Raw genomic sequence first — 23281 nt, forward strand, 5'->3', positions numbered from 1 at the left:
TTTAGATGAATGATTGTGGGGGTGTGTAAAGAGTTGCATGCGAGCAAGATGTAGCTTGCTGGGAGAAAATAATAAAAACCCACCGGAACTTAGTATTGAGGCCCGGTATCGGCACAAGAGCGACCTGGAGGGAAAGCGAGTTTGCGGGGTGGATTCATTTTTTTATAATTCCCATGACAGGCATGTCTTCCTGACATTCCGTTACTTTTTCCATATGAGATAGGTACAGTGGTGTGAATAGGGTGGCCCAGCCATTCAAGAGGCTGCATTTGCTTTCCAGTGCTGACATTTGTGGGTGATAAGGATTCCTGCCAGGATCCTGGTCCCTGTTGACTCTCATGCTAGCTAGCTAATCCTCCATCATCCCTCAGTGCCCCTCATTTTCAAGCAACATTAGTATTTTCATTCAGAAATAACAGATCATCTTTCCGTGGCCTTTCCCAGGCACCATGATGGACAGGAGGTTATATGCTCAGGGAAGTAAGCGTAGAATTGTAGAGTAAGCTTGTCCTGCCTGGGCTGTGACCTGATGAGGTGCCATTTGAGTCACTTAGCTCACATGGAAAAGCCAAAATCATGTCTATCAACTAGCGTTTTCCAGTGATGAGGATGGGAAACGGGGTTGGTCGTTTCAAATGTTGAAAGATTTGCTAGCTTCTGAGGCTTTGAGAATCCTAAGGACAGATCTCTGAGACTCTTGTGGTACTTATGAAACAAGTTGAAGTTGAAGTCCAATAGGAAATATGGGTGATGCTGATTTTGTATATGAACCTTTAGTTTTATTTATTTCAGATAGGGACAAGTATGATAATGGATGATTCTGATAAGTTTGACCAGTGTGTATAAGCTGTTGAGATTGTACAGTCAAAAATCAAAACATTTGGCCACCAGAAAAATAATTTGTATTAATAAGAAATGAATTATTGTTTCACTGTTTGGAACCAGGACATTTGTGCACATGCTCTATGAGTGAGCTAACTCCCCAGCCCTGTAGTTTTGAGACTTGATCACATATATAGCTAAGGCTGGTCTTGAACTCACTGTGCAACCTGGGCTGACAGTTCAACTCCAAATCAATCCTCTTGCCTCACCCTCCCTGGTGCTGGGATTGTAGTCATGCAGCACCATGCCTGGCTTTGTGCCTTGTTTCTGGATGAGCAGACAATCCAGAGGGACGGGGTCTTAGTGACATCATGTAGTGGCTCATTTGCCCAGCCCGACAACACAAGCACCAATGTTTTGGAATTGCTTTTTGTGTTATACATCTGGGTGTGTTTATTGTTTCAGAAACCAGTGGTGTTCAGTGACGTGTCTCTGGACTTCTCTCAGGAGGAGTGGGAGTGTCTGGGCCCTGCCCAGAGAGACTTGTACAAAGATGTGATGCTGGAGAACTATAGCAACCTGCTCTCAGTGGGTAAGGACACCTGTACCAACAATGCAGCCATCTCTGGAGTGTCTGCTTCCTCCTCAAGGAATTTCTCAGCTGCCTTTCAAGTTTGTCACCTGAATTCCTGCTGCTCGTTTGCAAACACATGGTTTCAGCTGGGCTGAGAAACAGGCCGCTCCAGTGGGCTGTGGCTGAAGCTTCTCCCTCGTCCTTGGCTGTTCCTGTCTTGACATCTCTTGCTTGGTGATCGAGGGATTGCATCTGTTTCCCACAGCATAACTATGTTCCATATCTTTTCTTGTAAGCAGGACTTCACATTCCCAAGCCTCAGGTGATCTCTTTATTGGAGCAAGGCAAAGAGCCCTGGATGATTGGGAAAGAGCTTACAAGAGGCTTGTGCTCAGGTGAGTGAGAAGCACTGAGCAGAGCAGTGCCCACAGAGACAGCTCGCTGGTGATCCAGGAAACTGTACCTTTCTGATGTTATTTTGTTTTAAAGATTATTTATTTATTTTATGTATAGGACTGCTCTGTCTGCATGTATACCTGCATGCCAGAAGAAGGCCTTAAATCCCACTATAGATGGTTGTGAGCCACCATGTGGTTGTTGGGAAATGACCTCTGGAAAAGCAATCAGTGCTTAATGCTCTTAACAGCTGAGCATTAAGCTGAGCCATCTCTCCAGCCCCTTGGTTGTTATTTTGTAAGCTTCTGCCAAAAACTTAGGTCTAAGTGAGAAAAAGTTCTTTTTTGGGGGGGCGATGTTGTTTGTTTGTTTGTTTGTTTGTTTATTTGAGACAGGGTTTCTCGGTGTAGCCCTGGCTGTCCTGGAACTCACTCTGTAGTCCATGCTGGCCTCGAACTCAGAAATCCACCTGTCTCTGTCTCCCAAGTGCTGGGATTAAAGGCGTGCGCCACCACCGCCGGGCCTAATCCCAGCACTTGGGAGGCAGAGGCAGGCAGATTTCTGAGTTCGAGGCCAGCCTGGTCTACAGCTCCAGGACAGCCAGGGCTATACAGAGAAACCCTGTCTCGAAAAACCAAAAAGAAAGAAAGAAAGGAAGGAAGGAAGGAAGGAAGGAAGGAAGGAAGGAAGGAAGGAAGGAAGGAAGGAAAGAAAGAAAGAAAGAAGGAAAGAAGGAAAGAAAGGAAGAGAAAGAAAGAATCGTTGTTGGGGGGCTGGCAAGATGGCTCAGCGCTTAAGAGCACTGATTGCTCTTCTGAAGGTTCCAGCAACCACATGGTGGCTCACGACCACCCATAATGAGATCTGACGTCCTCTTCTGGTGTGTCTGAAGACAGCTGCAGTGTACAGTGTACATGTAAAGTATGCATATTATACTTATGCATAATAATAAATCTTTAAATTAAAAAAAAAATCGTTGTTAGAAGCCTTGGTGGTGCATGCCTTTAACCAAGTACTTGGGGAGGCAGAGGCAGGCTGATCCCGAAGAGTTCGAGGCCAGTCTGGTCTGTAGATCAAGTTCCAGGACAGCTAAAGCTACACAAAGAAACCCTGTCTCCAGAACACGACAGTGCTTGTTGGTAACTTATTTTCTGGTCTCCTCTGCTTCCAGCGTACATCTTGTTAATTTCCCTGTGCTCTTTGTCCATTTTCGTTTTAGATCTCCATAAGCCTGTGTCATTGACTTACTAGACAGTATAGTCACTTTCTTTTTTTCATTTTCAGTATGAAAGTTTAAAGTTTTTCCAAACAAGAGAGGAAAAGAATATATTTACTACTTTTCTTTTCTTTCAGCTCTGGAGTCAATGTGTGAAAGCAAGTTACTATCTCTAAAGAAGGAAGTTTATGAGATAGAATCCTGCCAGCGGGAGTTAATGAGGCTTTCAAAGCAGGGCCTCGAGTGCTCCAGTTTTAGAGATGTTCTGGAGTGTGGAGGCCAATTTCAAAATGGACATAGAAGCCAAGAATTACTCACTCGTGAATACATGCCCACATTTGTTCAGCAGACTTTCTTTACCCTACATCAAATTATTAATAATGATGAGAAACCCTATGAATGTAAGAAATGTAGAAAGGTCTTTACCCAGAACTCACAATTTATTCAACATCAAAGAATTCATATTGGTGAAAAGTCTTATGAATGTAAAGAGTGTGGGAAGTTCTTCAGTTGTGGGTCACATGTTACTCGACATCTGAAAATTCACACTGGTGAAAAACCCTTTGAATGCAAAGACTGTGGGAAGGCCTTTAGTTATAGCTCATACCTTTCTCAGCACCAGAGAATCCACACTGGTAAGAAACCTTATGAATGTAAGGAATGCGGGAAAACCTTTAGCTACTGCTCAAATCTCATCGACCATCAGCGAATTCACACTGGTGAGAAGCCTTATGCATGCAAAGTGTGTGGGAAAGCTTTTACAAAGAGCTCACAACTTTTTCAACACGTGAGAGTTCATACAGGCGAGAAGCCCTATGAATGTAAGGAATGTGGCAAAGCCTTTACTCAGAGCTCAAAGCTTGTTCGGCATCAGAGAATCCACACTGGGGAGAAACCCTATGACTGCAAGGAATGTGGGAAAGCCTTTAGTAGTGGCTCAGCCCTTACAAATCATCAGAGAATCCACACTGGGGAGAAACCCTATGAGTGCAAGGAGTGTGGGAAAGCCTTCACTCAGAGCTCACAGCTTCGGCAACATCAAAGAATTCATGCTGGCAAGAAACCTTTTGAGTGCCTTGAATGCGGGAAGGCCTTCACTCAAAACTCCCAGCTTTTTCAACATCAGAGAGTCCATTCAGATGAAAAACCTTATGAATGTAAGAAATGTGGAAAGGCCTTTAATAAGTGCTCAAACCTTACCCGACATCTGAGAACTCATCGTGATGACAAGCCCCATAGCTGTAATGAATGTGGGAAGATGTTTAGTAATGATTCAGACCTCATTCGCCATCAGGAAACTCATACTAACGAATAATAGAAATTCAAGCTTGAGAGTTACTCTCTGACATTGTTTGATTAGATATTTACATTTTCATCTGAATTATTTGACTGTAGGTTATGAGTTCCAAACCTACAGGTATTGTCTTCTCCCGCACCAATGCTAGTTGCTTATTAGGTTTTTTCACCTCTTGCTTGGAGATTTGCCTTACTGTTGTTTATTTTTGCTCATAGTTTTAGGTCTGTCTTTTGTTTTCTAAACTGTGTTTCTGATATTTGTGCTAATAGCAGTGTTTTAATTGTGTGAGCTTTCATGAGTTAAGTCCTTGTAGAGCACCAGTGTTGGATCTGAGGCAGTCCCAGGCGTACTGCTGTGTCTCATGAGCTTGTTTTTATTTTTTATTATAAGTGAGAAAAAAAGAGAAAACTAGAAAATCCAAAGCTCAGACATGAAGATGAACTGTGATTGTATTGATTATAGATGACGACTATCAAATCGATAGAAAAAGTTCTGCGGAAGATATGTAGTCATAGTGTTTGTGTTCTTCCTACATCTGTTTTTATCATGCTAAAAAGTCATCTTCATAACTGTGTTTTCAGCAAATCCAGATTCTAATTTTAAAGATGTACTTAATATCTTTTAAATGACTATTATTCATGTTATGGTTGCTTCTGAATGTTTGCATTTATAAAAGCTATCTCCATTATTATGACTTCAAACTTACATTTGGATGTCTGATGTCTTGTTTCTCCCAAAAACAAGAACATTTAATGCTGAATTTATTTTCTCCTTGTATGCTATTTTGTTCCTTTTCACTAACCCTAATCCTAATGTCATGTCAGAAAGGTAATTACAGTTAAGAAAGTGTTATTCTTCCAGATTATTTTCTTATGTTATCAGTAGTTATTTCCTCTTTTACATATTCATTCATGTATATGTATTGGTTTACTGTGAGAACTCAATGAACTCATAAAGAGAACTTCTAGATCTATTCCTAACATATACTATGGGTTTAATAAAAGGTTTCTCAGTTGTCATTTGTACACTGTTTCCTAATTTTCTTTATGGTTTGTGGAAAGGGTCTGTGGGTTGAGGGGTGCTGGGACTGGAAACCAGAGTTTTGTGTGTGTTAGGCAAGCACTCACTGAGCTGTGGTCCAGCCCTCACTGGTGAAGTCTAAGCTAGTGTTTAGAATTAGTGTTAGAACTAACTCTCCCAGCTTCAGGAAAATTACTTTTAACTGCCACATACCATTATCAAAACTGGAGGACTGATGATGGAAAAAAGAATTCTATGAAATAAAGCCTTTCATCTACTTACTGAATTACAAGTGGGGAAAGGGTATTATGGATAGTCTTTGTCTAGACATCTCCTTCCCCTCCTCCCTCTCTAAGAGGTTTTATTTTGTAGCTCTGGCTGGACTAGAACTCACTATGTAGAGCCTGGAAAACATATCTGCCTGCCTCTGCCTCCTAAGTGCTGGGATTAAAAATGTGTGCCACTACACCCTTCTTCAGACTTAATTTTTAGTGTTGTACAAATAACATCAGTCTGAAATTCTGAAAAGTTTCGGCGGATAGTTGAAGTTCCAGCTGTCAAAACAGCAAGAAGAGAAGAGATTAGTTTTCCTTATTCCTCCAAAGCAGAAAACAGAAACAGTGTGTGGCAGTATTCCTGGGGAGGTATAACTAGGTCCTATTCACCTCAGATAGAGACCCAATGACAAACCAAAGGAAGGATGACATCAAAGCTTGACACAGTGAGCTAGTGAACTTTATTGGAGTTGCATACGAAAGCATGGGTGAGAGGTTACAAGAGCAGAAAGGACTAAGACACCTGCATCACCAAAAGATCATCCCAGGATGCATAACGACTCAAAAGCTGAAAACATGGAATGCACTGAAGAGCTTGCAGGCAGCTGAGCCAGTTAGAGATGAGCTCTTTCAGGCTGCTCACAAAGCTCAGTCCCTATTGCTTATATAACTTTGGAAAAGGAGGTGTGTAGTGTGACTTATTTTGAATGTTTGGCCTTTAAAGAATCCAAGTTGCTAGTCAACTGGCCCTTTAAGAGAACTGCTTGACCCTATGACCTTCGGTGTCAGTGGGTCCTTAGACTTTTGGGAACGGGAAAAGCTATAAAAAGCCAGCAGAGGCTGAAGAATAGGGTCAGAGAGTACAGTTAGAGAAGGCAGTGCAAGAAGAAAGAAGACTGAGTAGGACTGAAGAGAAGAAAGGGGATTGAGCATGAAAACAGAAGACCATTGAGTTAGGAAGACCTGAGCTAAGCCAGAGAAGTTATCATAGGCAGACAGTTGGAAGTGAATTAGGCTAGCAAAGTGAGGAGAAAAGATAGCTGGAGGCAGTTGAGCCAGGAGAAGCTGAGCTGAGCAAAGCAGATAGGCTACAACAGTTGTTATAGTTTAGAACTGCTAGTGTTGGGGAAACTGGGAGAAGGGACTGTTGAAGCACACTGATCGAAACTGAGGGAGGAACTACTGGGAGAAACATTAAAGGGGGCTGGGCTGGAAACTGGGAAGAGGGCAGCCAGGGAGAACTGGTTACTGTTTGTAAGGAAGGGAGACTTTAAAAGAAAAAGCACATATTTTGCAAGTGGCACCCAACATGGGGCAGCAAAAAGAAACATGAAAAGAAAATGTGTATTTTACAAGAGACCTGGTGAATCTAGTCAGTTTCAGGGATTTCCTAAAGCTTTTGAGTTGTTTACTTCTTGATTTTTAAAGAGGGTTCCTGCACAGTGGAATGTTTTCACTTCCCTATAGAATTCAACCTGTGAGTTCAACCCCCTGGCAATCCTGTCTCCAAAACCATTTACATTATGAATCATAACAACAAAGTTGTGGATTAGCAATGGTTGGGGTCATCACAACATGAGTATCTGTAGTAAAGAGACGAATTAGGAAGACTGAGAGCCAGAACATCCTCCAGGATGGGATGTTTTATCTCAAACAGCAGGTTGCATCCTTTGACATGAATGGAAGGGCATAGATAGAGACAGCGATAATAGGATTAAATACCTGAGTATTAAAGCAATACTCCTTTGTACATGGGTTAAGAGAACAAACCCTGTTCTACATTTGATCCCATGGTAAAGGGCATTGGAGGAAGAAGATATGGTTAGTTATGTAAAGTGTAAATGATTAGGTGTGGCGCCTCATCTCTGTAGTGCCTAGAGATGCTCATTGCAGGAGGACTGAGAGCTCAATTCCATGTTGGGCTATGTATCAAGTCTCTAATAACAAATGATTTTTTAAGTCTATAAAATAATTTAATAAGAAACAAAAAAAAGATACTCCAAGTTTTTAGTGGTGAAATAGGACTAAAGCTGACTGACACAGAATAAGAAATTGAAGTGAATATTTGAACTTAAAAAGAACTTGTCTTTGTGAGTAATGAAACTGTAGAATTAATGATACAGATTGCACAACTTTGTAAATATCCTGAAATTTAGAAAACGTTTTAAAGGGGTGATCAGTATAGCATACTATTTTTATCAAGTCAAAACTGCACGGGGATGGTATACTGGTAGATCTCTGAGTTTGAGGCCAGATTGGTCTACAGAGCAAGTTCCAGCGCAGCCCAGGTTACACAGAGTGACTCAGTGTTGAAGTAATTCACCTCACACATATGGTACCAATTGGCTATGAAGGTGCCCTGGTATTCTCAATTGTTGGTCGCATGCCAGTGGCACCAGGCTGGTGGGATATGTAAACGTTTGTCAATCCCACAGCGGCCCAAAAGGCAAGGCAAGCTGCCTGCCGTGGGGGAGGGACCTCCCCCCTCCCATTGTACTACTGATAGCTCTTTTTGTATAAGAAACTTCGCATTTTGAGCAAGAAAGTGCTAGCAGCTGAAGCTGGGACAAAGGAGGAGAGGTCAGAGAAGCAGAGGAAGGCAGATCATGAGCACGGCAGGGAGGCGGAGAGTGAGAGCCACATGGGAAGACTCGGTGGCAGAAGAGTTGGGTCGAGTTAGGTGGTCTCGCCGAGACTGCCCCCGCAAGAAGGCCAACAACCTTATACTGTACAGATGTTTCCAAGCCTCTCAATAACCTTTCCCCAAAACAACAAACAACAAAAAGTAAAAATTGTCAGGTGTGGTGGTGTGTGCCTTAAATCCCAGCACATGGGGGCAGAGGCAGGCAGATCTCTTGAGTCTGTAATAGTGAGTTCCAGACCTGCAAGAGCTACACAGTAAGACCCTGTCTAAACAAACAAAAAACTTTTTTGTAAAACATATGAAAATTCTGAACAAAGTGTAATTTTTTAAAGATTTATTTATTTTAAGTGTATGAGTACACTGTAGCTATACAGGTGGCCATGTGTGTGGCTGCTGGGAATTGAACTCAGGACCTCTGTCGACCCCGCTCGCTCCAGCCCCACTCACTCCAGCGTAATTCACTGTAGCTGTCTCCAGATGCACCAGAACAGGGCCGCCAAAAAACTCTGATATTAGTAAGGGTGATTGTGAAGTGAAGGGCATTTGACTCTGGGAAGACAGGACATAGACTCCAGCTCAGGCGATACTCCACCACACTGAAATTGGTAGTCTAGAGCAAAGAAGAAACCTGCTCTTCCGGAGGACCTGAGTTTGGATTTTAGCACCCAGGTCAGGCGGCTCACCACTGCCTACCTCCAGCTCCATGGAATTTACCCTCTCTTGGCCTCCTCGGGTACCTGAATACACATGCATACACACATGTAGTTGAACCATTTAAAACTATCCCTGTCTACCTTATGAATGAATGAAACTCAGACTGTGGTCATTTTATTTGACTCTGAGAATTACTGGGGGTGGAGGATAGCCCCTAATTTACTTCCCTAACTGCTTGCCTTACTACTTGCCTTCCCCATTGGTGTACCCTAAATGCTTGCTCTTCCTCCTGGCCATGTATTCATGGTGGTCTCCTCCTTCCCCATGTCCTTTCTTGTCAGCCCTGGCTCTGCAATCCCAGCCAGGCAATTCAAAACCTGCCTACCTCTAATCCCTCCAATAATTGGCTATAGCCATTTTGTTTTGTTTTGTATTGGTTTGTATTGGTTTGGTTTGGTTTGGTTTGGTTTGGTTTTTCGAGACAGGGTTTCTCTGTGCAGCCCTGGCTGTCCTGGAACTCACTCTGTAGACCAGGCTGGCCTCGAACTCAGAAATCAGCCTGCCTCTGCCTCCCAAGTGCTGGGATTAAAGGCATGTGCCACCACTGCCCAGCTTAGCCATTTTTATTTAACAAATAAGTTTTAAATTGAAGGTTTTGCACAACAAAAGCTGGGAACTGTAAGTGTTATGCCAAGGAAAGGTTAGTGACCCCAAAAACACATACAGAAGCCAATCTGATGCAACTCACAGCAGGGTCTTTATTCTATTTGAGCTAGCTCAGGTCCCCCCCCACATCTCTGTCATACAGTACAGTTTTGGTGGGGGGAGGGGGAGCCCCGAATGTCTCTCAGGGCAAGACTTTATAGTAGGCAGCAAGCAGGGAATACGTGTGCAAGTATCTAATTGGAAAGCTCCTGTGGCCTTTAACATAATTGGCTGGCACTGGGAGTCATATCATAAATTTAACTTCTGCTCCCCTCTGCATTGGTGGTCATTAGGCAGGGGGTGGGATTGTAACCTGGGATGCAGGTTTGTTGGGGGAATAACCTGGAGACCCTGGTCTTCTTGAGGGTGTGACCTGGAAACTCTGCTCTTGTTGGAGATTAGCCTAGAGACTAGAGCTAAGCTCAAGGTTCTGTTGGGGGGCAACTTGGAAACTAATGCTAGATACTAGCCTGTTAGTCTACCTGAGTTCAAACTTAGATCAGCTTCTCTAAAATGGAGTCTGAATTTAAAAGCTTTGGCATCTCATGAGAATTCACCCAGAGGCAACTAGACCTTTGGGGATAGAGTTTAGCCTTACAATACATAGTAACAGACCAAAACTTAATACATACACAGACACAAAAATGATTTTCTTTGTTTTGTTTTGTTTGGTTTGGTTTGGTTTGGTTTTTAGAGACAGGGTTTCTCTGTGTAGCCCTGGCTGTCATGGTACTCAACTCTGTAGACCAGGCTGGTCTGGAACTCCAAAAATGTTTTTTTAATCAATGGACAGAGTGGAATATGGTGTTATACGCCTTTAAACCCAGCACTTGGGAGCAGAAGCAGGTGACCATACCCTGCCAGCTTTGGGATTTTTTAATTGGTGAGTATACCATATGATCCTATTTATTTAAAATAGACTGTTGTGTGCACACATGCAGTGTGTTGAAGGACATATCCAAGTGACTGCTTGCTTGCAACTGGAGATGACTCTACTTTTTTTTTTTTTTTTTTTTTTTTAAGATTTATTTGACAGGCAGCAGTGGCGCACACCTTTGCATCCCAGTACTTGGAAGGCAGAGACAGGTGAATTTCTGAGTTTGAGGCCAGCCTGGTCTACAGAGTGAGTTCCAGGACAGCCAGGGCTACACAGAGAAACTGTATCAAAAAATTAAAAAAGAAAAAGATTGATTGATTGTTTATATGTAAGTATACTGTAGCTGTCTTCAGACACACCAGAAGGGCGTCAGATCTCATTAAGATGGTTGTGAGCCACCATGTGGTTGCTGGGAATTGAACTCAGGACATATGGAAGGGCAGCCAGTGCTCATAACTGCTGAGCCATCTCTCCAGCCCCAATGACTCTACTCTTGGCTTGGTTTTGTTTTCTGTAATACATGTAGTTACTTTTTTAAAAGTTCATTTAAGGGACTGGAAAGATTGTTCATTAGTTTTTGGTGGTCTTCCAGAGAACTTGGGTTTGGTTCTGAGCTGCTACGAGGCAATTCACATCTCTAATTCCAGTTCTAGGGAACTTAAATGCTTTCTTCTGGCCTTTCGGGGAACCAGGGACACATGGGGTGCATGTGCACACATGCAGGCAAACCACTCATATACATAAGATAAAAAGATCTTATTAAAACAGGAACAAAAAGGTCGGGTGGTGGTGGCACACACCTTTAATCCCAGCACTTGAGAGGCAGAGGCAGGCAGATTTCTGACTTCGAGGCCAACCTGGTCTACAGAGTGAGTTCCAGGATAGCCATGGCTACACAGAGAAACACTGTCTGGAATAAAACAAGAAACAAAAAAACAAAAAACAAAACAGCAAATTTGAAGATGAGGCAACTGAAACTACACACTCACACACCCCTTAAACACAAAATAGAAGACACCCCTGAAATAGAAGACACAAGACAGTAACACCCAGACAGAAATGTCATTCTTTTTTTTTTTTAATTTATTTTTATTAGATATTTTCTTTATTTACATTTCAAATGATATCCCCTTTCCAGTTTCCCCTCTGGGGGGAATAAAAGACCTATTCCTCCCTGCTCCCCCTGCTCACCAACCCACCCTCTCCCTCTTCCTAGCCCTGGCATTCCCATACACTGGGGCATAGAACCTTCACAGGACCAGGGGCCTCTCCTCCCATTGATGACCGACTAGGCCATCCTGTGCTATACATATGCTGCTGGAGCCATTAGTCCCACCATGTGTACTCTTTGGTTGGTGGTTTAGTCCCTGGGATCTCTAAGGGTACTAGTCAGTTCATATTATTGTTCATCCTAAGGGGCTGCAAACCCTTCAGCTTCTTGGGTCCTTTCTCTAGCTCCTTTATTGGGGACCCTGTGCTCAGTCCAATGGATGGCTGTGAGCCTCTACTCCTGTATTAGTTAATACCTTCAATCCTTCTTAGAAGGAGGAACAAAATACCCATGGAAGGAGTTGCAGAGACAAAGTATGGAGCAGAGACTGAAAGAAGGACAATCCAGAGACTACCCCACCTAGGAATCCTTCCTATATTCAATCATCAAACCCAGACACTATTGTGGATGACAGCAAGTGCTGGCTGACAGGAGCCTGATATAGCTGTCTCCTGAGAGGCTCTGACAGTGCCTGACTAATACAGAAATGTCACTCTTAAAGTAAGACAGTCACTCCACATACCCGCAGTGACTTTCAGTCTGGTGTGACATACAAGTTGACACACACCAGACCATCAGAGGACAAACCCTGTTGGTGCACAGGAGCAAAAGTGTGCAGCAACAGTCTTTTTTTTTTTTTTTTTGGTCTTTTGAGACAAGGTTTCTGTGTGTAGCCCTGGCTGTCCTGGAACTCACTCTGTACATCAGGCTGGCCTCGAACTCAGAAATCTGTCTGCCTCTGCCTCCCAAGTGCTGGGATTAAAGGCGTTGCCACCACTGCCCAGCCAGTAGCAAGAGCTCTGAACAGCCAAGTCATCTTTCCACCCTCCCTATTTATTTATTTATTTATTTATTTATTTATTTATTTATTTATGTGAAACAGGGTCACATTTTACTATATAGAACAGGCTGACCTTGAACAAAGATGTCTGCCTCTGCAACCCAAGTACTGGGAATAAAATTGTGTACCACCTTGTTCAGATATCATTGTAGTCCCCACTTCCCCAGCACCCAGACAGGTTGTTCTGAAACTTGCTTTGTGGACCAGGCTGACCTCAACTCACAGAGATCCCCTTATCTCTGCCTCCCAAGTGCCAGGAGGAAAGGACGTGCGCCACCACTCCCGTGGAGCTTTTTTGAATTATTCATACATGACTACACTGTTTACATAATTTCCACTCCTCCCTTTCCCCCTTAAACTCCTCTCATGGCCCCAACTCTTGAATTCATGACCTATCATCATTATTATTATTATTAGACACAACACACATTCACACAACCTAATGAGTCTGTTAGTATTGCTGATGCACATGTGTTTAGGGGTGACCCTTTCAGATTGGATAACCTGTCAGGGGGTCTTATAGCTAAAGAAAACTTATTCTCCCTCGCTTGGTAGTTCTTTACCTAAGGGGGAAGTCTTGTGAAATTTCCCACGAGCACATTGTCATGTGAGCGGGATGAGAAAGACAAGTATTTAATTCAAACTTCCTTTGGACTCTTAGCAGTTAGAGTAGGCAGCGGGAGGGATAGATAGCTCAGTGTTTGGAGAACTTGTTCTTACAGAAGATCTAGGTTTGATTCCCAGCACCCACCTGGTAACTCACATCCTAAACTCCAGGCCCAGGGCACCTGACAACCCTCTTCCATTTTTGGGCACTTCATGAATGTGATGCACAGGTGTACCTGCAAGTATACACACACACACACACACACACACACACACACACACACACACGTAAAGGGAATTAAAAAAAAAAAACAGTGAGAATTGGTTGCTTACACATCTCGACCATCAATTTTACTTATCAGTAAAACGAGGATAGTGTTAACTACCATTTCAGTTAAATGAGGTAGTAACATGAACGACATGCACAGTGTCACTGTGCACATTACAGGTTGTACAATATGGCATTTACACACTTATTTCTGAGCATTCACAATTGTTCTGGAGTTGTTCTAGCAGTGGATATGCTGGTGAACCAAACAAACCCTCGCTGTCTTAGATCTGTAATCCAGTGTGGAAAGACAAGAAATGAAATGCATAGGGTAAATGGTAAAAATAAAACTGAATCGGGACGAAGGTTAGAGACAGGGCTCTGCTGTGTAAGAGCCCTCACTGCTTTTCCAGAGCATCTAGGGGTCATTCCCCAATATCCAGATCAGGGGTCTCACAAACCTGTAACTCCAGTTTCAGGGAATCAGATGGCCTCTGCGGGCACTCACACACATGTTCCAGGCACACAGACACATGGATTAATTAGTAATTAACAATTAGTGGACTGGGGAGCTGGCTCAGCGGTTAAGAGCACTGACTGCTATTCCAGAGGTCCTGAGTTCAATTCCCAGCAACCACATGGTGGCTTACAACCATCTGTAATGGGATCCGATGCCCTCTTCTGGGGTGTCTGAAGACAGCTACAGTGTACTCATATACATAAAATAAAAATTGTTTTTAAAAAAACAATTAGTAAAATCATAATTAATAAAAACACACATTAATAAAAATCTTTAAAGCTACAATAAGTATCAGACTAATGAAAAAAGTAGTGACTAGAAGGAAAAAAACTAGTAGTGACTGTGTAGGAAAAAAACTGCAGCAAAGTCCCCCTGTAGCCACAGCAGTGCAGGTAGGAGTAAAGAAAAGAAGTGAGTCATGTTGATTCCTGCGAGAAGGGAGTTCCAGGCAGAAGGAAAAGCAAAAGCAGCAACCGGAAAGTGGTGTCCGTCGTGTCTGAGGAACAGTGAGGAAACTGTGTGTCTGGAGAGGGCTGGAATAGACAGAAGGATGGCCAGGGCCAGATGGGTTCTGCAACACATCATAAATATAAGTCAGGACTTCTGGGATTGGCTTCAGCATGGCCTTTTCTTCAGATGGTGGAACCGGTGAGTTGTCTCACATAGGAAGGATATAAGGATGATAGAGGAACAAGTAGGCCCTGCCTTCGAGATTCTCCCGAGGGTGACAGCGCTAGCATGTCCTTTTGTCCTGCATAGTCCTTCCCTCACAGGGCTTTGTTCTTCCCTAGAAACTGAAGGAGGGATGGCTGTCAGGCTTTGGGAAGATCAACTTAGATAAGTTGATGCTGTTAGAACTTTGACCATGTTTTTCAGGACTTAGACAGCCCGGAGGAAAACTCTCTACTCTTTGTTCATAGGATGCTTTTATATAGCATTTGATATCTGTAGGCATACTTTTTTTTTGCAAACTACTTTTAATAAATGTTCAACCTTTCCTCTTGCCCACCACACACCAGCGGGAGTGGAAGAGAAAAGTTATTAGGATATGGGGGAGTGGACTTGTACAGCAGTAGTTCTTTGGGGGTGAGCTCGATCTTCTTCGGCAGCAGTTCAGGCCTGTAGCAAACACCAAACACAACTCAGCAGCTGCAGACCAGTCCTCTCTTCAGGCAGACACCAGGCATGACCAGCAGCTATAGTTCAATCCTGAAGAAACTGCCAGGCTTGCCAACTGGCTGGAGCCTGTAGAAGCAGCAAGCTGCCACAGGAGCCTCACAAGCAGTTCTCTCAATGTCTGCATTACCACACGCTGAGCTCAACAACACTGTGTAAGGTGAACCAATACATGTGTGTTGTTAGCAAAGAATAGTAAGGCAGAGCAAACCAAACCAATGCTCTGCTCCCACCATCTGAGAGTCATATTTACACTCCATCACATGTCCTTTCACGTGCCTGCTATAGCAAAACATCCTTCGACATAACTGACTTTTCAAACAAACCTGAAGTTTCCACTTCAGAACACCTTATTCCTGACCCAGCAAGCAGCAGAACTCAGCACCTTTGGCCATGTGGCTCTGACTTTAGAGTGAATAGAAGAGGTTCTAGGACAACTGATACTGGTTAGCTGGAGCTAAGAAATTAGAGGTGGTAAAGAAGAGACCAGCATCACTGAGGTGAAATCTTCTGGAAAGTGTTTTTTTTTTGTTATTGTTTTTGTTTTTGTTTTTGACAGTACAACGAAGCTGTGTTCCAAAGAGAACCAAGGTTTGTACCTCATGCTGCAGCTGGACTTGGTAATGGGGAAGAGTCACCCAAGTGGTACCGATTTTGAAGGCAGGAAGGGATCATGGAGAGCAGCTGAGGCTTGGCACTGTGAAAAGCAAAGGATGGCCACTGGTGAAAGTGCAGCCTCGGTTGCAGTTGACGGCCCAGGACTGAAGGGGTCATGCAAAGAAGTTGAAGCTCAGCACCATGAAGAGAGCCTATGAGAGGATATTGGTGAAACCTAGTTGGAGCAGAAGATTCCAGTGAATTGGTACCATGGGATGATCACCAAGAACAGCAGCAGCAGTGGAGTAGAGTCAGTCAGAGCTTAGAGTGTTACAAAGGGCAGAGCTGGAGAAGTGACCCAAGTCCTTTGGAGGAGCGCAGAAATCAAGTGTGTGTCCCAAACGTTGCCTTGGAGACCCCAAGATTTTAGAGATGCCAAAGTTGTGAGATATCTACTGAAGAAAGTTACTAACTGGGAGTGGAACCAGCCCAAGAGAAGGAATTGTCTTGCAGTCAACAAAAATGAGAAGAATTAGAGATCTGCAGAGCACTTTGACATCAGACATGGAGATATAGAGTTTGCACTTTGCCCAGCTGGTTTTTGGTCTTGCTTTGGTCCATTATTTCCTCGCTATGACATTTTGGAATGGTAATGTATATCCTGTGATGTTGGAGGTTTGTGATCTGCTTTTTTATTTTATAGAGGATTACAGTTAAGTGATTAGATAATCTCAGAAGAGAGTTTAAACTTTGAACTTTTAGCATTGGTGAGAGTGTGATAGACTATGGGGACTTTTGAAATTGAAATAAAGCCCAGCGGTGGTGGCACATGCCTTTAATCCCAGCACTTGGGAGGCAGAGGCAGGAGGATTTCTGAGTCCGAGGCCAGCCTGGTCTACAGAGTGAGTTCCAGGACAGAGAAACCCTGTCTCAAAAAAAAGAAATTGAAATAAATTTATTTTGCATTATGGCTAGGTATGGCCTCCATACAATCATGCATTTGAACAAGCCTATAAGGGACAGAGAGTGGAATGTAGTAGTTTGAATAGGTTTGGCCCCCATAGACTCATGTGTTTGCTTATTCGTGACTCAGGGATTGGCACTATTAGGATCCTTATTGGAGGAAGTGTGTCACTGTGGGGGTGGGCTTTGGGACCCTCCTCCTAGCTGCCCGGAGACAGTCTTCTGGCTGACTTCAGACCAGGATATAGAACTCTTGGCTCCTCCTCCTGCACTGTGTCTGCCTGGATGCTGCCATGCTTCCCATCATGATGATAATGGATTGAGCCTCTGAATCTGTAAGCCAGCCCCAACTAAATGTTGTCTCTTATAAGAGCTGCCTTGGTCATGGTGTCTCTTCTAAGCAGCAACCTATCTAAGAAAGACTGCAGCCTGTAAGCCATGCCAATAAATTCCCTTTACACACACACATCCATTCCATTAACTCTGTGACTCTAGAGAAGATCAAAACACCCTCCCGTCCCCCCAAAACAATCTTGCTGTGGGAGCTGGGGTGTGTCACTGTGTGTCCCACAGTGCACCCTTTTGTCCACACAGCTTCACTTGCAAATGTTCATTGCAGTGAGGCCTTGGTCTGGTGCAAGACCTCTGGCTTCTGCTACACAATCAATACAAGATCTTCATGGAGACTCTTCTCTCAGATAGCCTGCTGTTGCCCTGTGTCATGGAGATCCTGCAGCTTTGGCTCTTCAGGACAGGACCCTTCATTTGCTCCAACAGTTCATAGATGGGGTAGATGTTGGGGTGGGCCAACTCAAAGCCTTGGGTCTGGGCCTTGGTGACACCTGAGCTGGTCAGCCCTCCATTTCCCATATCACCAGGGACAAGCGTTCACATGTGCATGCCACAACACACATGGTCAGAGGATAGTTTGCAGCAATTGATTCTCTCTCTCCACAATGTGGGTTCTAGAGAATAGACTCAGGTCATCCTTTACCTACCCTCTTGTTGGCCCTTAAGCATTAGCTTCTGAGTTTCCAGTATCACAGTCTACCTTGATTTCAGACTTGCCAGCCCTGCAATTACATGAGCCAGCTCTGTGAAATGCTTACAATTATATATTCAACTCATAAAAAATAAAATGTTCCCTTTTGTACTCGCTAAATAATTGTATATAATATCTAACATATAACATATGATAGATAGATAGATAGATAGATAGATAGATAGATAGATAGATAGATAGATGACCTATTGGAGAATCCTGACTGATATTCTGGGAAGAAGAATGGTCTAGAGAATATCTGAAAAGCTTTCCTAATTAAGTCTCTGATGTGGTGTTTTAAAGGCACTATGACCATTTCCAGTGACACAGAGGACATGGGTAGTCCACAGAATGATGTGTCAAAGGACACACAAGCATCACCGTTGATATTCCTAATCAAGGCTGTTTTGACTTGTTTTAGGGAGAGTTTCTGGGTGACCGTGTATCTAACATCTTAGCACATTTTGCTTAAGCCTGTGAATAGAATATCGTGAGAATGACTGATAATTCCACTCTGGGATGGACAAAGCAGGAAAGAAAAGCATGACCTCAGGGCTTCAGATTGCTAGCTAAGCACAGTGCTAATGCCTCGGCATTTCTGTGTCTGCTCTGAAAAACGAATAGCTGCAGAGCTGAGATATATGAAAACCAAAGCCAGAGCCTTAATCCCGCAGTGTCTGAATTATAGGGCAGCTTCGAATACTCGGCCTTCTTCCTATAGAGCCAGTGCAAAACTTACCCCAACAGCCAGGAGTGAGCGAGCCTTCACCTGGCACACAGAAATCTCCAAGACATGCCTTTCTGTTTAAGAATTCAGAAACCACATGGCACTATGGCACCTCATTCCTGCAAACCCAGCACTCAGAAGGTAGAGGCAGTGTTATAACTGCCACAAGTCTGAGGCTAGCCTGGTCTACAGAGGTGTTTTAACACAACCCACAAAACCACCACCCACAAAAACATTTTTTTTTAAAAGAAAACAAGGAGTCTAGACACTCATAAACGCTTTGCTGAGATAAACTGAGCTTTGTGCTGGCCCTGGCTTGAGAGGAACTGTGTGCACAGTTCCTTTCCTTCCTTCTCTTCGACTGCAACCCAAACGCAATGGGACCTTACATTTTAAACCTGAGAGTCAATTATCCCAACAAGTAATGTCTTCTGTTTTTCTACTACTTTCAACTGGGAAAGGTACTATGTTGAAGATAAGTGCTTCAAGTTTTTTAAACTATCCTCAATGTTTTATGCTGAAGGTTCTGATGAGTTCACCAGCTTCCTGTTTCTAGGACAAGAATGTCTACAAAAAAAAAAAAATCAACTGAAATGAGGAGGAAACGTCTTACTTTGAAGGCCTGCTTCCTCTGAGTAGCCATCCCCTCCTACAGCTCCCATCTTTTGGTATCAGCTGGGAATCCGTAAGTGGATTCAATTTTGAAGAGGTCAGAACCCTCATGACTAAATCACTTCTGAACACTGTTGTTTTGGGGGACAAGTTCTCAACATATGAATTTTTCGGGGAAACATTCCAGATCCAACCATAACAGAGTAAAAGCAAAACATCTTAAGGTCAGGCTTGTGTAAAGAGGATTATGTATAAAAGAACACATGCTATTTTAAAATGGATTCTGTAAGCCCATGATTTCAACACCCATTTGACTTACTCTAGTAAAAATAGACAACTAAGAACAAGACTTTTAAAGCCTCAGAACTAATTTGATGAACACACTTGTTAGCACTATAACATTTGCTTTTATTCTTTTACTGAAGTATTACAGACTAATGTAACAACTTCCATAAAAGCTTTCTACATCCTCAAAGGCAACTAAGATCATATATGGGCCATGAGCAATATCCAATACTGTTCTTTGAACTGTTTTATTAACTTACAAATATTATACCATGGTTAATTGAGTATTTTGTTTTTTCCTCTCAAAATACTGTGATCTAGCCATGTAACTACATGTAAATTTTGTATATTTTAAATAAAGAATAGTATCCTATCATAGAAATAAACATATTGATCTATCTCTGCATTGAGGATAATGTTACATATCATTTAAAGCAAACCAAACCATGAATCTGGGAACATTTATAGATAAATCTTTGCAGACATACATGGATACTTCTGAGTCCAATACACTAAAAGAAAATAGACTACTCCATGTCTGTAGGGTTTTTTAAATATTCTTACGCTAAAGCAACATGTTCTACTTTATTTCCAGCATGATTTTAGAATTTTACCTTTCCTATGTTGAGTGTGTGTGTGTGTGTGTGTGTGTGTGTGTGTGTGTGCATGCATACCATGGCTGGCCATTGGAGGTCAGAGGACAAGTGTGGGAGTAGTTCTTTCCATCTACCATGTGGATTCTGGGGATCGTAGTCAGCTCTGAGGCTTGGCAGCAAGCACCCTATCAGCGGGGCGTCTCATCACTGATGGATTCTGTCTATCTATGTTTACGAAGTAGCACGTTTGGTCACATGGCATGAATTGGTCACATGATGTGTATTGGTCACATGACATGTACACATAATGAACAGACTAGGCTTATTCCAATGATCTCAGCAGCACCATGCAGAGAGAAAATTGCCACGTCTTGTATTTCAATTTGTTTCCAAAAGTTTATTCACTCAAAAGAGTTTAAGTAAGAAAACCTTAAAATAATTATAATCTAGTCATGAGTGAACATCTTCCCTAGTTGTTTTGTCAAAAAAAAATGTTTTTTTGTTGTTGTTTTATTTGTTTTAGAGAGAGACTTGGAAGGGTATGTGAACTTTTATAACTTTCTAACGTGCTTTGTCAGCTGGTCTTTTGCATTCATCAGCATGTTTTGTAACTTTGTCCGCACATCAACTAATTACCTTAGACTTTCTTCCTGACACATTATCATACAAAACCTGCTTCCCCATAGTCTCATATTGCCTATAAAAGTCATTGTTCCTGCTTTTTCCAACCTCCTTCTCTTGCTTAATTCATCAGCAAGGAGCTCAAGTGCACTGATTGACAGCAGATATTTTCTTTCAGATCTGAATGAGAATACTGATATCAATGGGTATTTGTTCACAGTCTCTCAGCTTTCTCATACAATTGGTGGGAATTCTCTAACAAATGCATGGGTTCTTCACAAGGCTTTTCTACAGTCAGTACTAGAACTGATCATGTCATGTGCTATGTATGAGGTGTTTGCTGGAAGGCCGTCCTCACATTCACAGTGGTCACGGAGTCTCTAGTGAGTGTGGATTCTCTGGTGTCTGACAAGGTGTGACTTTTGGCTGAAAGCTTTGCCACACTCAATACAGTTATAGGGCTTCTCTCCTGTGTGCTTCCTCATGTGAAGCGTAAGAGAAGAGATCTGAGAGAAGGCTTTCCCACACTTGCTGCAGTCGAAGGGTTTCTCGCCCGTGTGACCTCGGATGTGGATAGTGAGGGAGGAGCTCTGGGAGAAGGCTTTGCCACACTTGTTACATTCATAGGGCTTCTCACCTGTGTGGCCTCTCATATGCACGATGAGGGAAGTTCTTTGAGAAAAGGCTTTTCCGCATTCGTTACATATGTAGGGCTTCTCACCTGTGTGGCTTCTCATGTGTAAATTGAGTAGTGAGCACTGGGAGAAGGCCTTCCCACACTTGTCACACTCGTAAGGCTTTTCTCCCGTGTGACTTCTCAGATGAAGGGTGAGGGAAGCGATCTGAGAAAAGGCTTTCCCACATTTGTTACAATCGTAAGGTTTCTCTCCCGTATGAACTTTCTGATGTGTAATGAAGTTTTGCTTCTGGCTGAAGGCTTTCCCACACTCGTTACACTCATAGGGTTTCTCTCCAGAGTGAATTTTTTCATGAGCAATGAGATTGGACTTCTGGCTGAAGGCTTTGCCACACTCCTTACATAGATACGGTTTTTCTCCTGTGTGGATCCTCTGGTGCCTGACAAGGTTTGACATCTGGATAAAAGCTTTTCCACATTCATTGCATCCGTAAGGTTTCTCTCGAGTATGGATTTTCTGATGGGTGATGAAGTTTTTCTTATGACTGAAGGATTTTCTGCATTCCTTACATTCATAAGGTTTCTCGCCCGTGTGGCTTCTAATATGTACCGTAAGTGCTGAGCTCTGAGAGAAGGCTTTCCCACACTCGCCACACTCGTAAGGCTTCTCACCAGTGTGGATTCTCACGTGTATAATGAGCATGGAAAACTGAGAAAAGGCCTTCCCACACTTGTCACACTTGTATGGTTTTTCTCCGGTGTGACTTCTCATATGCAGAGCAAGGGAAGCGATCCGAGGGAAGGCTTTACCACACTCGTTACACGCGTAAGGCTTCTCCCCAGTGTGAACTTTTTGATGTGCCACAAGGCTTTGTTTCTGGCTGAAGGATTTGCCACACTCGTTACATTCGTAAGGCTTCTCACCAGTGTGAATTTTTTCGTGATCAATAAGATTAGATTTCTGGCTGAAGGATTTCCCACATTCCTGGCACACATAGGGTTTCTCGCCGGTGTGAATTCTTTGATGTCTAATGAGATTTGACATCTTGATGAAAGTCTTCCCGCATTCATTACACTCATAACACTGCTCTCGACTATGGAGTTTATGATGATTGATAAGTTTCTCCTTGTGGCTAAAGCCTTTCCCACACTGGTGGCATTCATAGAGTTTCCCCCCTGTATGAACTCTCAGGTGTCTGATGAGGTCCAAGGTCTGACTAAAGCCTTTTCCACAATGGTTGCACTTAAAGGGGGTCAGCACAAAATGGGGCGAGCTGGTGTGGAATGGTTGCATAGCATCGTCATATTCAAAATGTTCCTCTGGCAACGGGTGTTTTACGTTATCATGGTCACCAAAATTGGGTTCTAAACATTTTCTGACACTGTCACGTTCATGGAGATTGTGTTTAGAAGGAATGGAGTCTGCGTTGGGAAAAAATGTATTTGCAAATTTCTTAGGACATTCATCGGCTTCATTAGTCACCACTATTCCCTTGAAAACTTGTCTCGAGAGTCTGTCCTGAATTTTCTGGTGTTCATCAATTCCCAAAATCTCTCCTAAGATAGACAGCAAAGAACTATCACTGGTGGTTTCTGTTCCAATATTGAAATACCAAGTATACTTGAAAAACAATGTTCCCATATGTACACAAATTTCAAATGCTTATCTCCTATTTTAATGTAATCTTAAAAATATTTTCACTTGGACTGGAGAGAGGGCTACAGAGTGAGATCAGGACAGCCAGGGCTACACAGAGAAACCCTGTCTCAAAAAAACAAGAAAAAAAAAGAGAGAGAGAAAGTACTGGCTGCTCTTCCAGAGGTTCTGAGTTCAATTCCCAGCAACTACATGGTGGCTTACAACCACCTGTAATGGGATCTGATGCCCTCTTCTGGTGTGTCTGAAGAGAGCAACACTGTACTCATATACATAAAATAAATAAATCTTAAAAAGCATTATTAAAGCCAGGCAGTGGTGGCGCACACCTTTAATTCCAGCACTTGGGAGGCAGAGGCAGGCGGATTTCTGAGTTCGAGGCC

The 23281-nt window shown here is 42.9% G+C and overlaps 2 protein-coding genes across 4 annotated transcripts in view; one reads left to right on the top strand and one right to left on the bottom strand.

Moving 5' to 3' along the window:
* The window catches only part of LOC116100330, a 108470-nt gene that overhangs the window by 6533 nt on the left and 78656 nt on the right, over window positions 1-23281 (top strand). The window contains exons 3-5 of the mRNA XM_031384145.1: window positions 1288-1414; window positions 1693-1791; window positions 3146-4268. Of these exons, the coding sequence (XP_031240005.1) occupies window positions 1288-1414; window positions 1693-1791; window positions 3146-4268 (1349 nt within the window). The remainder of the gene's footprint in view (window positions 1-1287; window positions 1415-1692; window positions 1792-3145; window positions 4269-23281) is intronic.
* LOC116101951 (zinc finger protein 569) overlaps window positions 19490-23281 on the bottom strand; it is a 23626-nt gene continuing 19834 nt past the window's right edge. For all 3 annotated transcript variants that reach the window (XM_031386016.1, XM_031386017.1, XM_031386018.1), the window contains exon 6: window positions 19490-22798. In XM_031386016.1, coding sequence (XP_031241876.1) covers window positions 20985-22798 — 1814 coding nt within the window. In that variant the 3' untranslated portion in view covers window positions 19490-20984. The remainder of the gene's footprint in view (window positions 22799-23281) is intronic.

This window comes from Mastomys coucha, unplaced genomic scaffold (genome assembly GCF_008632895.1).
Source record: "Mastomys coucha isolate ucsf_1 unplaced genomic scaffold, UCSF_Mcou_1 pScaffold21, whole genome shotgun sequence".
NCBI classification, from domain to species: Eukaryota; Metazoa; Chordata; class Mammalia; order Rodentia; family Muridae; genus Mastomys; species Mastomys coucha.